The following is a 15,979-nucleotide window of genomic DNA, read 5'->3' as shown; positions in this document are numbered from 1 at the left end:
AACGAGAAGATCATCCTGAATGTAAATGTTTCCATCTGTGATTCAGTAAAGCTTCCAGCAGAGCCTTGCCAAGGTGTTAGATTACCTTTGCTGCTGACAATTAACATTTGAACTAACTGCTAAAACAATCAAAGGATGGAGTCGTTAATAAAGTGAAGATTAAATACAGAAAAAGACACTGAACTCATTAAAAACCTGTTGTGAGTCTTCAGTGTGGGGACAAAAGGAGCTTCAACTTTCTTGGTAATTGAACACGAATGGGTTAATACATTAAGCGTCTAAGATGGATTTTGGGTTCTGCAGATGGGATCCTCCACAAGCCCTCCCAGCACCACGTTCCAGGCTGCGCGTTCTGAGGTCAGAGCTGGCAGCGCTCTGCAAACCCCGACTCCGAAGCCGCTCTGTGGGCCCGCGCAGGCTGCGGCGCTGCCCGGGGAGGCACCGGCCAGGCCCCCTCCCGGTTTAGTTGGAAATGAGGGTATTTGTCCAGATTTGCCTGACATAATTATTGGCCAAATACTCCTCTTGTTGATTCAGCCAAGTGTCCCGTTGAGCTACACGGGAACTCTGCCTGCAGACGAGCGGAGGAGCTGGCACCCACCGAGCGGGACAAATCACACCCCGAGCAGGAACGTCTGGATTTCACCCGGAGGCCCAAACGGCCTCCAGTTTGGACTCATAAACACCACTGAGGATGAGGCTTCGCTGGCACCGGCGGCCAGCGGGGCTGGAAGGGCTGCGCCTGAGCTCCGGGAGCAGCGCTCATTGGTACATTCAGGGGAAGCTTCATTAGCTCGCTTCACAAAAATACAGTGTTTTAGTACGAGAACCTGATGTGCTCAAGAAAGTATGTGAGCTTTTATACTTACTTGAACAATTCTGTATTTAATTTGGCCTCATTAGAAAAGGTAGTCACTGTAATTTATTTGCACAAATACAGGACATCAAGCTCCATCAGCAGGTAATGTTCTTCATTAAAAGGAATAAGAACTTTGTGCGCCAGGGCAGACGTGGTCTGTTAATCCAAAAAAACCACAACCATGAAGTACAGAGTAAAACATTTTGATAAATTAAATCAACTCAACCTTTATTTAGGATGGTAATTGCTAATAACATACACAAGTAGAAAAACGTCTTGGCTCTTGAATTCGCTTCTGGAAGGAAATTGAAGATTTTAATGTGTGTTTTTAAAGCCATTGTAAGAGCCGGTTGCAGTACGTCACCCCAGCCGGAGCTGTTTGGTGCATGCTTGGTTCTTAAGGGCTTGACGTTCATCTGGCACTTCCCAGTGCTCCCAGTGACACCAGCACACGCTGGCCCCAGCCAACAAAGGGCCTGGGCAGCAGGTCCCAGCGGCACCAGGAAAGTGTTTTTAGGAGAACGTGCGGAACTAAGAGAAGAGTGAACGAAAACGTGCCGAGCCTTCGGGGTCATTCACGTACCGCGAAGAGGAAAGATCTCCTCAAACGTGCATTCGCACAGTCTTACCAGGTGGTGCTAACGGAACACGGCTGGTCTGTGGGTCACTCCTGAAGCCTGTGACAGATCGATCCACAGACACCAGAGGTGGATGCCAGACTGAGGGATGGCTCCACGGACACCGGAGGTGGACACCAGAGGTGGACACCAGACTGACAGACGACTCCATGGATACCAGAGGTGGACGCCAGACTGCCGGATGGCTCCACGGACACCAGAGGTGGGTGCCAGACTGACGGCTCCATGGACACTAGAGGTGGACACCAGACTGGCGGATGGATCCACGGACACCAGAGGTGGACACCAGACTGACACCTGCGGTAGATTCAAGGATAGGAGATCCCCTGGGTCAAAGTGCTGAAGCAGCGCTGGTTATAAACCAGCACTCTGGCAGAGCTTTGCCATTTCCAAGGCAGGCGTGGGGAATCACTATCGACTTCACCAACCTCCCTTCCCCGGTAGGAGCTAAAATACGGCTGGATCCTTCTCTTGCGTATTTTAAGAAACAGCAAGTGCTGATGTGCAGAAGAACCGGTTTTGCTTTCCCACTTATGCTTGCAAGGCTTGTTGTGAGTGACTAACAGCACAAACCACACTATACCTCTCATGTAACATTAAGTATTTGTGGCTGAAGCAAATTTCAAATCCATTAACTGAAAACTGTTTTAAGTATGATTTTGCTTCAATATCGAAGTTGCTATTTTAGTAATTAAATCCATTAAAAAAGAAATATTAGGAAAAAACAAACACCTTTTTCAAAATTTCAGGAAATTTAATCAATATGCCTTAAATTATTTTACAGTAACTACAATACTGACAAGCATAACATTTTCAAAAGGGTGTTTTTGTTGGAAGTTCTGCAGAAGAGATCACTGCTCACCCGCCAGTGTCTGCACCACTGGTGAAGGAGCTCTACTTGGAGTCATCTGCAGACACCCAAGTTCACATACAGCTACCGAGACAGCCAAATGTGGTCAAATTCCAAGTGTGACAGAATTACAGATCCCTTGAAGTATCTGTTTTCTAATTCATAATTTGAGTACCTTAAATCCTGAAGTATTATCACATCAAATGAACAAATAAATGAGACCAAATAGCTTAAGAGTATATTTGTTGAAATATAGAAAATACTCTAATTGCTTGTGGCCATTGGCGCATTTTGCTTTTGCTAAGAGGGGGCAGGAAATATGTTCTTTTCGACTGCAGATCGATTCAGAGAAAACCCCAAATCTACTTCATCTGCAGTTCTTTAACTGTTTTAACTTTTTCTGATGAAACTCTACCTGCAATCCTGCTCCCTGCCTCACCCCCTATGAAAAACAAACAAAAGAAAACAAAACAAAACAAATAAGAATCCCCAGTCCTCAAATAACAACCAAAAGTTACTTCTCTAAAGACAGAGGAATGGGAAGGAAAGTACATTAACTTGATAAGCATGAACACTTATTAAAGCTATAGACACCTCAGGTCAATTGAAAACAGTATTCAAAGTCCTACAAAAGTGAACACGAGACATTTGTTTCCATTGTTCAGATGATTCAGCCCAGGTCTAAGTTTCGCGGCGGTGACACTACACAGTTGTTTGCAGCCGTTTCTGGTCCGATTCAACGTTCCAAGTTGACGCTTTTTTGGCCCACTGGAGTCCAACGGTTTGGACAGTCTGCTCAAAACACCGAAATGAGCGCGAAGACTCCGTATAGCAAAGCGCAGGGGTACGCGACGAGGAGCTGCTGTCCCTCCATCGCTAAGGCAGAAATAAAGATCTTGGAAGCAGAAAAACTGCACCAGCCAATGATTCCAGCCGTGAGAAGAATCCCTATCATTCCCCTGCAAGACAGAAATAAAGAGCGTCAGACTTGTGTATACATGCCTATAGGACTTGTAACTGGACTTCTAACACTTCTGACAGAATCCAAGAATAATTTTAGCTATCTTTGACTTTTTAAATGAAATAACTCCAGGAAAGACTCCAGAATGATATTATTCCATTTTGACAGCACAAAAAATCTCAAACCAACTTCATGCATATGAAACACAAAAGCGGTGAGTAAACTAACTCTAGTACTCAGTCCCTGATTTCATATCGCTATGACTAATCACACTGATTTTCTCCTGTTTGTCAAATTCAAATCTGCATCTTAAATTATATTTACTTTTAGACTTTATAGGTACTGAGACTTGTCAGATTCAAAACTGACCAAAACCAAACTTGATACTGTTATTTGAGTCTATGTATTTAAAGGCTATTAATTGACTTACAGATAAAACCAGTACTGACCCACCTTTCATCCAGTAAATACCTGAAGACGGTTGATATTTATGTTCTTACACTGACTACGCTACTGCTGAATTCCTGATTATTCAATTATATGTGGCCTCATTACTGAATATGAAAATTCCTTTTAATAACTTTCTTCGCCATCTCATAGGAGAGGAATCTATTACCAAATTAGTAAGCTTATGTACTTACTGCAAGGAGAAGACAATTGCAGAAGTGGAAAGCAGGATCATGGGAAGGAGACAGTATCCGAGGACGCTGGCGACGCAGCCGAAGGAGACGCCCGTCATGCTCATGAGGTTCAGGAGACAGAACATCCCTAAGCAGCCGATTGCACTTATTCCATACACGTAACCAAACTGCATCTTCCCAGCCTGCACGTCAAGCAGAAAAATGCCCGTTAGTTACCAGAGCAAGTCGCGGCTCCCACAAACACAGGGAAAAAGACACGATCTTCAGAGTATCTTCATCCTCCCCTTGGCCCCAGTTCCTACATCCCAATTCAGACAGTATTTCCCGCTCCCTCCATCCCAGGACACCTGTCTCTCTGTTCCAGGCCACCCCCCCATCCCAGGCCACCCGGAACATTCACCCTGCCTCCATCTGTCTTGAACATATTTGGACCAAACTGTTATTCTTTGATCTGGGCTGCAAAACACTATGAATTCTTTAGGGTTTAATAGACTAACGTCTCATGCCGATTGATTACTTGCAATAATAATCATTATAGAACTAGTATACAAAGACCAAGAAACTGTAATTCAGGAACTTCCTGACAAACCCAGAGCTAAAACCCTTTAACTTGCAACAGACTCCACCAAGTTACAGCATGACATACATTACAAAAAATTCCCAGGAACAGCTGAAGCTGAGCTGTACAGAGCCGCACATGAACAGCAGAATTAACTCATGTAGGTTTTACGAGGTCGAAATCAGAACGTGGCTTACTAACAAGTGTGCAGAGAGCACACAGGCGTTATTTCCAGATCTCCATAACCTATGCCATCACGTGTTTCTGTGCCGCCAGCAGCACCTTCCATGCTGCGCTGCCCCCCAGCCCAGCTCTCCTCCCTCCCAGCGCAGCACAGAACCATCACACCTGCTGCAACCTTTAGCTAAGCCTGAGCTTGTTCGCTTTCACTGCACTCAACGGATCTAAAAAAACAACAATAAAAGGCACAAAGGAGAAAGTGGTACTTCCTCAGGAAAAGAACATCCAAATGCATCTATTACAAATATGCTCATTAACTCTACTGGCCTAGTTTCCATAAAGTTGACTTATAAAAGTAGGCTTGAAGTCCCCTTGGTACCAAACCACTGTGTTCTAAATGTCACAGCAGTGTGAAATTTTCGACAAAAATTAAATGCAGTGCCTGAAGACATTTAGAGAATAAAAAGAGATGAAAAATATCGCAGCTTTCAATGACAAGGAAGAGTGTTCGCTGCTACCCTGTCATTTCATAATTGACACTTTTGAGTCACTAAAGAACAATCTTATTTCAATTAAGCTCAACTAAAAAACCCACCAAGCTCCAACAGCTGCTGACCTATTCAGCAGTATAAACAATCTGAAAGCAGTTTTACTTCAAAGTGTTTCACCAGACTGACTCTTGACACTGAAAATCATGCCTGATGATACTTATGAAATCTCTTTTTACACATGAATTTTGAGTATCCTTGCCTCTTGAATATCAGTAAAGAACAATGAATAAAGAGCAGGGAGCATCAAAATGAAATAAATCAGAGAAACAGACTAAATATTAAACACAATAAGAGTTAAAACATAAAATAAAACTGTAAATTAAGAAATGAAATAAATGTTCAAATATTTAAGTTGTCTGTTGTTTCGATTCCTGATAAGACAGAAGATAACAGAGATGTCATAAAAAGCCAAGGTATGATTCTGAAAGCAAAACATCTTTAAAATCCCCCAACCAGGTAAAAAACTGAGCACACGTCACACCCATTCCTGTGACAAAAGGGAGCCACATTCCACAAAAGCAAAGTATGACAAGAAATACAAATTACATTGAAATAATTGCCACGCAAAAACCAGGCTCAAAGACATGGATTGAAACTCCACGGAAGGAAAGGGTCAGCGAACTGCTGAACCTCCACCCAGCTCCGCATTCTTGCTCAGGATGTGCTTTTTTGGCCTACGTGCCAAGAAGTCACTTCCAGTAAACCCAGAGGTAACTTGGCTTTTTCCCAGTGTTTCCAAGGATATGAATGCACAAACTAATATTTTACAATCAATATCTTACCAGTAATAACGTGGCTCCAAAAGCCAGACAGAAGACCATTGGTCCAGCCAAGTCGGTCTCATTCATGATGCTGCCGTCTGCTACTTTCAACGGGTGTAGCACCGTTAGTGTCTTCTGCCAGATGTGGTCAAAATTGATCCCCAATTCTACAAATTACATGAAAAGAATTATGCATATTTATTTCATTTTTCCCTTCCTGTCGTGCCCGTTTGCTTCATTCTTGGTTTTCTCTGCCTCTCCACTTTGAAATGCCCTCCAGACCCCATCCAGTGGGGCCCAAGAATTGAGTCATTCCACCTTTCCTCCAGCTGCCGAACGTGCTGCCTCCACAGATTCCAGGTCCCAAATGCTCAGAAGTGACAAGGTGGTTTCTAAAGGACCAGGTAAGACCATAAGCAAAGTTCTGGGTCAGCCCAGAAGTTCCTTTGGCCCAGTACCCTGCCCCGTGCATGGCCAAAAGCAGATCGTACAAAGAGCACAAGCACAGAACATGCAGATTCTCCAAGTCTCCAATGACTGGTGGCTCCAGGATCTCTAATTCAAAGTAGTTTCTCTGTACTTAACGACCCTCAGTGGGTTTCTCTTTCCTGTGCCACCCAGCCCTCCTAACGCTGGGTGTCCCATGCCAAGGAGTGTCACAGCCCTCCAGCCAGGTCCCATTTCAGGTCCCCGTTCCCACAGCCTGAGCACAGTTGTGCAGCCAACCCCAGTTCCAAATGCAGTTGCCATCTGCCCACCTCAGGTACCAGTGAGAGGCATCGTGACCACCTCTCTGACCAGTAAGGGTTTGTTCTGCTGTCTGGTACCGAACAGTGACAGATACAAGCTGGAAACTAAACCCAGACAAAGACCCAGAAACCAACTGCAATCTGATCCGGCACCTGCACAGGCTTTTCTGCAGTGCCCAGCATTCCTCTTCAGCACCAAACATTTCAGTCCTAAACTGTAGCTAACTGCATCCATTTATTTTACAAAAAGTGGGATTATAAATAATATTTGCAACAACAGAAATATTAGGTGTTTTGTCATAGGCACTGTATAAGGTCAGGTTATGCGTTTAACTCCACAGAACAGCTGGTATGAAGTAATAAAATACAAACTTAAAACTGCAGAAGTTCACACAAGAACATGTATTTCATACAGCAAAATACAGTTAAACAAAAAAATTAATGAGAATTTAAACTCAACCGTGCACTTCCAGAAACAGGGAATACGCACCCTGCTACTCAGCTTATCACCAAACTGGGAAGAGTTTTGGATTTTGGCCATCAAGCATAAGTTATACCTTCTAACAGAGGAGGCTCATCCTCAAAATTACTTCCATAAAAAGACTGTGCTGAAGTTGGAGTGTAGGTCTGCGTCGGCTGGTAGATCTGCCCTGTGTACGGCTGCTGCTGCATCATGTCCGGGGGGACAAATCCGCTCTGCTGAGAGTATTCGTAACCTCCATACTGCCTGCAAAGAGCGACAGCGCGTTACGGACAGGGACAGAACTGCATGGAAAACACCTCCCGGCAAAAGCAAAGCTTATGTCCAGAAAATAAGCCACAGCAAACAACGCTTTCTTCTTTTTTAAAAAGTCACACTAGACGCTCCCGCGCTCGGATCCAGGACAATCAGGCATTTGGCCACGTCCAGCAGTTCAAACCCTTATAAACAACACACTGTTAAGCTAAACAAAGTAATTCATGCCACATGCACTAGTACTGCTGCTTGCTTTAGAGTCAGAGAAATGAGCGTTATCCAGTGACTGAATTACTACTACAGGCTGCAGACCTGTAAAAAAGCAGGAAAAGTTTACATCTCAAACCTATTCAAGTATTGTCCTTTAATTGTTATGGACATCTGATTTGATACCAGCATTAATTTACTATTTAGAATGTTTATTTGCAAAGTCACAGTTGGAGAACAAAGTAGTTCATACTATCACTTTTGTTACCATCCACATTTTATAAATGAGCTTAGCAAAAACAAACCCCAAAAGCAGTTTTCCCCTTCACTTTGGCACCACGTGTATCATTACGACACACAAGAAGGAATTATGACAGACATTAAACACATTGTGACATCTACCTACAGGACATGATGCAGAGAGAAAAAATGGCCAATTTTTCACTTTCTCACATTCTCAATTACTTGCTAACAAACCATTTTGTAGTATCTTTGGAATACTTTCTATTGTAGTTTTGATATGTATAAAAATATACATTACTATCTTTTACAAAAACCTCATCAGAGCTATCCTCTGTTTCTAAACAAACTTGTAACCTTTTCTTGCCGCTAATCATAAATATTTAACTACGGAAATGTGAAAACAAAGGAGGAAAATCCAGAACTCCTCCTTTCCTCCTGCAGGTCAGCACAGTTCAGCTCACCATGACCCTTCAGGACACAAACAGGCATCGACCTGCTCCACCTGCTGCAGGAATCGAGCCCAGAGACACACAAAGGGCTCCTGAGAGCCCCCCGGCCAAGAAACATCCCCCACGCTTCCCTGCTAAAGCCGGGGAATCACCACTGACACTGCAGCTCGCTTATGTGACACTGCGACTCATTTCTACTCCTTGAGTGGCTGGAGCTGGACTCACAGAACAATAGTAATTCTTTTCAATATAATTAAAATTATTCATATAACCTTTCTTTCAATTTCCTAATGTTTGCTGTAAAATGTAGAAGGCAGGATATTCGCCATACAACTGCTTTCTATCTACAGTTACAGGATATGAGTTACGCTCCTCATAAATAAACCAGAGCAACAGGAGCTCAATCCCGGCAGCAGGAGCCAGCTGGGACACCCGCCCCGTCCTGGACAAACAAACTGTCCACACGGATCTGACTCGGGCTCGGCCGCTGAAGAAGCTCGAGCGCACGGCTCCCCAGCCGCCCCGTCACACCGCCAGGGCCCGCCGCAGTCACCTGCCGTACGCGCTGCCGCTGTAATCGTAGGCCTGGGGCTGGTCGTCGATGCTGTAGCTGGTCTGGAAGAAGTCTGTGCTGAAGCTGTCGAACCCGGACATGGCGGGTGTCTGCAAGAGAGCGGCCGGGCTGCGGGCAGCGACGGGCACACGCGGGGACCACCGAGACCACCCAGCGCCGCCCGGGACGCCCAGAGCCACCAGGGACCCCCGAACGCACACAGGACCCGCCCGAGACCGCACAGGGCCGCCCGCAGCCCCGAACACACCCGGGCCGCTCCGGGCGTTCCCCTCCCGCCGCTCAGCCCACAGCGGCCCCGCCGCCCTCCCTGGCGCCGGGAGCTGCCCCAGCCCCCCCGTCCCCGCCGGCCCGGGAGCGGCCCCACCCGCGGCCCCGGCCCCACCTGCCCCTCCCGGCCCCACCTGCCCCTCCCGGGCCCGGCCCCGCGCACCCACCTGCGGCCCCCGGGTCCAGCCCCGCACCCGCCGCCCTGCGACGTGTCACCAGCCGCCCGAGCACTTCCGGGGCAGCGTGACCGCGCGTGCGCACGGCGCTCCGAGCCGAGGGGCTCTGCTGGGCATGCGCCATCGCGGCACCGCGTGACGTCACCCGCGTTGCCATGGAGACGGAGCGGAGCCGGGGTGGCGCCGGGCCCGCACACCGGCCGGGCCGCTGCTCCGGCCACCCCGCAGGGCTGCGGGCGGCCTGGCCGTGGCGCAGCGCTGGCGCTTTGCCCTGCGTTGTTAAGCCTTCCTGGGGCTTCGAGGTTTCGTGGCTTCTGTCTCCCATTGTTTTGCCTAAAATCTGAAGAAAAGCAAAACACTGGCTTTTAAGTAAATGCAAAGTTCTGTCCATGTTTCACTTGGCATTAAAGCATTAGTGGTCAGTACCTCCTTTTAGTACCTTGCCTGATGCTCTCAGCCCAAGTTTCTTCTCATATTTAAGTGGAACCTCCTGCATTCCAGTTTGCACCCACTGCCCCTTGTCCTGTCCCTGGTTGTCACCAGCAGAGCCTGGCTCCATCCTCCTGACACTGCCCCTTTCCATATTGATCCCCATGAATGAGTGCCCCCTCAGTGTCCTCTTGTCCAGCTCCAGAGCCCCAGCTCCCTCAGCCTTCCCTTTTCACTGCAGGTTACGCACACAGGGAACATCGGCAGGACTTCAGTAAGGTTTAGTGTTAACAGAGGAATTTATTAATAAGCAACTTTTTAATTGTCAAAAATCTCTCTCCAGGACTTTTTCCTATTATTCATCAAAAGAAATGGTATTGTGAGTCCTTGTATGAATGTGGAGCGGGGCAGGGATGAAATGCTGTTCACATGATTCAGATAGAATTCTTGTTGACACCACCAAGGGGACTTTAGCCCCAGAGCAGTTACTTTGCACGCGGTTCATTTAAGGTGTGTTTCTTTGCTCGGTCCCAGGCGGTGACTTTGCCCCCCGGGTCAGCACTTTGCCTGCGACATGTGCGGATCTCCCGGGGAACGGGGGGTGCTCTGCCCTCTGCCCGGGCCACAGGGCTCCGTGTGTGCGGATCTCCGGGGGAACGGGGGGTGCTCTGCCCTCTGCCCGGCCGCAGAGCTCCGTGTGTGCGGATCTCCGGGGGAACGGGGGGTGCTCTGCCCTCTGCCCGGCCGCAGAGCTCCGTGTGTGCGGATCTCCGGGGGAACGGGGGGTGCTCTGCCCTCTGCCCGGGCCGCAGAGCTCCGTGTGTGCGGATCTCCGGGGGAACGGGGGGTGCTCTGCCCTCTGCCCGGCCGCAGAGCTCCGTGTGTGCGGATCTCCGGGGGAACGGGGGGTGCTCTGCCCTCTGCCCGGGCTGCAGAGCTCCGAAACCGCGGCCGCTGACGGAAACCGCGACGGTGCTGCTGAGGGAAAAGTACATAATGGCTGTCACTCAATATTAGACCTTCATTCCCTTTCACATGCCCACATTAAGTAAAACCAGTATTTTCCTGAGGCCAGACAAAGAGTTTGCTAGAGCCACAAGTCTTCTTGTCTTTACTAAAGATGAGCGGTCAGCTCGTCCCTCATGAAGAAGCTGCAGGAGCTGGGAATGCTGCGGAATTGAGAAAAACAGGACCGGGACCGTGGAGACACCCTCATGTGAAGAAGCTCCTTCGCAGTCCTTCGTCGTTCACTCTGTTTGTCCCTGTAGTTTTTCATCATTTCGCTCCTTTATTTTTCCTGTAGGGCCAGGGGAGAAGGCTGCACTCAGACCGCTAATTAGAATTTGTTATTAACCGCCCAGGGGCCCGGTGTTGCCCGCTCAGGGGGGCTCTGTCGTGACAGGGTCGGGCAAAGCCCGGCTGAGGGGGTTCAGCTGAACCTTCAGAACGAGATGACCCGTGACTGCCACTGGAGATGACTGTATTTAAATCACAGTCCCGTTACAAGCCTCTGCTGCAGAACACACTGTGTGGTGCAGCATACATGGTGTTTCCTGAGAACAGACCCCAGAAAATACGCATCTTTGTAGAACTGAATGGAATAATGGTGGAGGAATTATAACCACAGATATTACAGAGATCAGTAACTGTGGCATAAGCTGCTTCTTGTAAGCTATACTTCCAGTAAATCCATGTTTGAAGACTGAGGAGATGGCAGCTTTCACGGGAGACCTGTGGAGTGTGCAGGCTGCGTCTGCCGCTGCTGACTTAGTGCCGCTTTGCCGAACGGGCTGATTTTGCTGTAGTTCACTAGACAGTAAAATGAGACCCAAATCCCAGGCACTGGGCTGTTTAATTGTGATCTGCTGTTGAAACGCTCTTTGGCTAGAAATCCATTTGGATTTGCTTAGATTATTAGAATGTACTCACAGCTTAGGCTGAGCTGTCATTAATTATTTCTCTCTGCACTGGGCATCTCAACATTGCTTGAGAGTATCGAAGTTTCAGCTTTGCAGGGCAAATTCAGCCTGGTTTGCAGGCTGTGTCCAGGCTGGGGGCTCCAGGTCCGGGCAGGCGCTGCGGACACACGGATTTGTTGGGTTTGGATATATCTATTCTTGGCCAAAATGTTATCTGATGTACAACGATTGCTGTCTAAATCAGTGGAACATGATTCCCGTCACTGTCAGCCTTTAAAACCTAGAACCTTGTGCAATGAATTTGCTCTGGATTTGGTGTTTGACAGAAGGAGCACACAGTTTGATTTGCAGAAGCTGCGCCCACACTCTGTATGTGACATGATGGAAGAAATGCCGCATGCCTGCTGCTCGGCTGTCTGCCCCGCACTGTGCCCTGCTCACGTGCTGGGGAAGAGATTCTTCCCCTTTGCCTTTTTTAATGAAAATACATTACACACTTGAGTTATGAATAAAAGATCAAGGGCAAAACTGTACGTGGCTTTACTACGTACTTGTTAATAAACCCCACTTCATGGCACCGGCGCTTTTTTGCTAGCAGATCCTTTTCGTAGGGAGATTCTGCCATTTAGTGTTTCTTTATGCTTTTTCTTCAAAGTGAAAGATTTGTTAGAGCTTTTATTCACACATGCTGCTGGATTTCAGCAGATGAGATTTTCACTGCATGTAATTCGCGCTGCTGGATCAGTGGGTAATGTGTTACTTTAGCTCAGTCTCATACGCTGTCCTGCCTGGCTCACTTCTTGGGAGCTCGGTTTCCAGAGCTCCCTGGGTGATGTGAAGCCCACCCCACTCTGGCAATGAGAATCACCTCGTAGAGGGCGCTGCACTGGGGGGCCGGAACTCTGCAAGAGCCTGGACTTTATTCCTGCCTGGGCTCCGTGCCCGTTCTTTGCTGCAGTTAGAGGCTGGATGGGAAGTTTTCTCTGGAAGCGCTCGCGCCCGCCCCAGGACACCGGGTCTGGTTCTGGGGAAGCCAGAGCGCGCTCCCTTGATCTGACAATGAGTCAGAGCTGGGCCAGACCTCTGCTTCTCTTTGCTGTGCCACCCTCCCCAGACACTGCACTTTCCTCCCTGCCTGGCTGGAGTTTTGCCCTGGCCAAATGTTGCACTGGCTGGGTGTTGAGAAACGAGACGCCGAGGGGCACTGGGTGATGCAGGATATGTGGCTGAGGATCCTGAGGTCGCACCTTTAAGTCATTTCTGAATCAAAGCGTAAGCCTGGAACTGCAAGTACTGGTTTTTTTCTTCCTTTTAAAATTTTGATTTAACTAGTGTGTGTAAAAGTCACCCAGAGTGATGAAAGTTCCCATGTGGCTTTTTAGCTGAAATCCTTTGTCCAAAATCCAGCGTAGAGATTTTTCTCTTCCCAGAATTACTCCTTCCATTTTTGATGGAAATGATCAGTACTTCTCTGAGAGCTTTGAAGCTCCGCATGGTGTTGCTAAATGCTGATAAACAGCTTCTACATTTCTCATTATGCGTGGGCGCGTTGATTCGTATTTATAGCTTGTGTATTCACACTGCGAGATGTGAGGTGATACACGTACAGCACACACCATCGCTACTACAGCCCCAGCTGAATCCTCCCCTTTCCCTCTAACAGTCACTGCTGCCTCTGCTGAGACACCGACCTTTCCTCAGCACCCACAGAGCGTGATGCAGTCAGTTGTCCCATGATTTCCTGAAAGCCTGGATGCTAATTTAGCGCTTTGTCGTAAGGAATGACCTCAAACCTGGGAATGGCATCACAGCTTAGTGTACCGGGTTTGAGCACAGCTCTGCTGTGACTTTCGGAACACCCACTTTAGGCTCAGGCTCAGTTTTCCCCTAGCCAGAGTGAAGGTTACGTAGGCATCTGTTAAAGTGGAACACGCTTCATCCTCCTCGCTCTGATCGATGCTGCTTTTCTGTTCCATCAGAACTGCAGCTGCTCTTCAAATGAGCTGCGCCGGTTCTGCAGCCGAGTGGGTAAGAACCTTTGTGTGGTCCTGACACATATTTTGCATGTAGGTCACCGGTGTATTTGGCCCGGATTTCCAAGTTTCACTCTTCTCAGGCTGCATTTTGATGGATTTGGCCAAGGGCTTGTGTTTAGCAGGGAAGCAGTATGTGATGCTTTTACTACTGAAGTCATTTCATCAAAGGAAATTATATTATATTACAGTAAAATGATTGGAACATCCTGTGTAAAGAAATAAAAGCAAGACTTGAATTTCTTTCATTTATTATTTGAAAAGTGCAGATGCACTTCTAAAGCTGTTGCGATTAAAATTCTAAGGTTTTTGTTCTTTTCAAAGGGCAGTTCTGATTATAATGTTTCAAAAAGACTTGGAGCTTAAATATCTCTGTATTCAGTAATCACACGGTATCCATGTCAGAATGCTTCACAGAAGCTTGTCAGGAAGCACCATGTTTTATAAACCTCTCTCATCACCACGCCGGTCCCCAAGCACCTGCACATCAGACTCACTGCGTTGTCTCAGTTCGGCCCCAGAACTTCTGCCCTGGCGAACTTTATCCCCCACCTCGGTGATTTGAATCTTAATCATACTACAAATGGCTCCCGTGCTTGTTTGAACAAGATCAATTTTTACTGCGCGGCGTGAATTGATTCTTGAAGCCCCGCCAATACAGCATCACTGCCTTTATGAAAATTGATTTTAAAATTATTACAGCGCACTAACTGACATTAATAAGTACAGTATTTGAAAAATCTGATGCAACACCCCTTGCTTTGAACAGGAGCAGCACTAATGATCTTAAAGCCCAAAGGAAGCGATCAGTTCATCTGACTGGTCACGTAAAGCCCGTATGCGCCGAGTGTCCCAGACTCCTACAAAAGTAATGAAGACATCTAAGTGAACATGTTCTCCCATCACACCCCTGAGCCCGCTTTGTGAGGGTTGTGGAGCACTTTGTAACTACTTCTGCAGCTGGTCCACTGCAACTGCAGGTGCAGATGGACAATGCTTTGTCTTTCCACCTTCAGAGCTAATACTCTGCAGTATTAATAGTACCAGATTCTGTTGGTTTGAAAATCAGAAATCAGATCCAGAAGTAAAAGACGGAACCTTGGCTCAGGAGTCCAGTAGCTGCTTCAGAATTAATCAACTGATTAAAGTAAAAATCGAGGGTTTGATTAACTGTTCAGCTCTCAGATTTGATGTCTGTAAGTATACAAACTAATGATTTTCTGCCTTAGCCTTGAATATTGTACTTTTTACATAGGCATGCATTTTTAAACTTTTTAAATTATGGCCCTGTTTTCAGAAGAATCTCACCTGCGCTGGAGTGCAGTCAGCGAAACAAATGTGCACACGGTCACTTCCCCACACGAAGATTTAACTCCAGGTTGTAGTCAATGTTTGAGTAAAAGGCTTTATTCTGCCATAGGTTTATCATTCTGAGTAACCTATTTTTACGCAGAACCGATGTGTGCGAGACACGCGGCCGGACCGCCCGCGCGGCGCCCGGTGCGCGCCCACGGCCGCGCTGTGCCGAGCCGCGGCGGCCGCCCCGGGGCTGCATCGCGGGGCTGTTCGGTGTGGGGCTGGTTTAACCCGGGGCGTGCGCCGGCGGGAGCGCGGGGCCCCCCCAGCCCCAGCCCCGCCCGCCGCACCCCCGGCCCCGCTCCCGCTTGTTCCGCCGCCCGTTCCTGCGGCGCCGGACCCGCGATTTGCCGCCGGGACGATCCCGCGCGATCGCGGCCGCGCGGTGGCGCGCGGAGCCACGGCCCCGGGAGACCCGCGGGGAACGCAGCGGGTGCGGATCCCCGCTGACACCCGGTAAATGCGGCGGGTGCGGGAGCGCCCTCGCTGCGCCGAGCTCCTGCGGGGACCCACCTGCCCCCGGCCGCGGGGGGGGGGCGGTTCCTGCCTTTCCTGGGTCGCTGCTGGGGAGACGAGCAGCGCCAGCAGCCTGCGAGAGCCCCGCTCCAGCCGGAACGCCCCGGGGGGCCGTGCTGGGAGCCTCCCCCCGCCGGCCGCTGCCTCCCTGCCCGCCCGCGCCGCCGGCTGAAGCCCCCCCGTGCCAGCGCGGAGCCGGGCAAGGCACGTCTGGGCGGCGGGCGGGCAGGGGGCGTTCGCTGCCGGCTGAAGGGGGACGGAGAGGAACGGAGCGGGGCGGAACTTTCCCCGAACTGGAGCGGGCTGCAGTCCCTCCCGCCCCCCG

The 15,979-nt window shown here is 48.7% G+C and overlaps 1 protein-coding gene and 1 long non-coding RNA gene across 2 annotated transcripts; one reads left to right on the top strand and one right to left on the bottom strand.

Moving 5' to 3' along the window:
- The first annotated feature begins 1,129 nt into the window (after window positions 1-1,129).
- LOC309445345 lies at window positions 1,130-2,833 on the top strand. The gene is made up of 2 exons (XR_014185268.1): window positions 1,130-1,566; window positions 1,620-2,833. It is a non-coding gene; the product is annotated as an uncharacterized lncRNA (long non-coding RNA).
- YIPF5 (Yip1 domain family member 5) lies at window positions 2,231-9,493 on the bottom strand. The gene is made up of 6 exons (XM_082064027.1): window positions 9,393-9,493; window positions 8,938-9,047; window positions 7,307-7,476; window positions 6,022-6,167; window positions 3,950-4,131; window positions 2,231-3,306 (listed from the first exon to the last, which is right to left on the bottom strand). The coding sequence occupies exons 2-6, from the start codon at window positions 9,036-9,038 to the stop codon at window positions 3,144-3,146; spliced, it is 762 nt and encodes a 253-aa protein (XP_081920153.1). The 5' UTR covers window positions 9,039-9,047; window positions 9,393-9,493; the 3' UTR covers window positions 2,231-3,143.
- Between the last annotated feature and the right edge of the window lie 6,486 nt (window positions 9,494-15,979).

The sequence above is a fragment of the Streptopelia decaocto genome, assembly GCF_964273445.1.
Source record: "Streptopelia decaocto genome assembly, chromosome: 12".
Taxonomy (NCBI): Eukaryota; Metazoa; Chordata; class Aves; order Columbiformes; family Columbidae; genus Streptopelia; species Streptopelia decaocto.
Note: the sequence above shows the minus strand (reverse complement) of the source record. Positions and strands in the feature narration are given on the sequence as shown.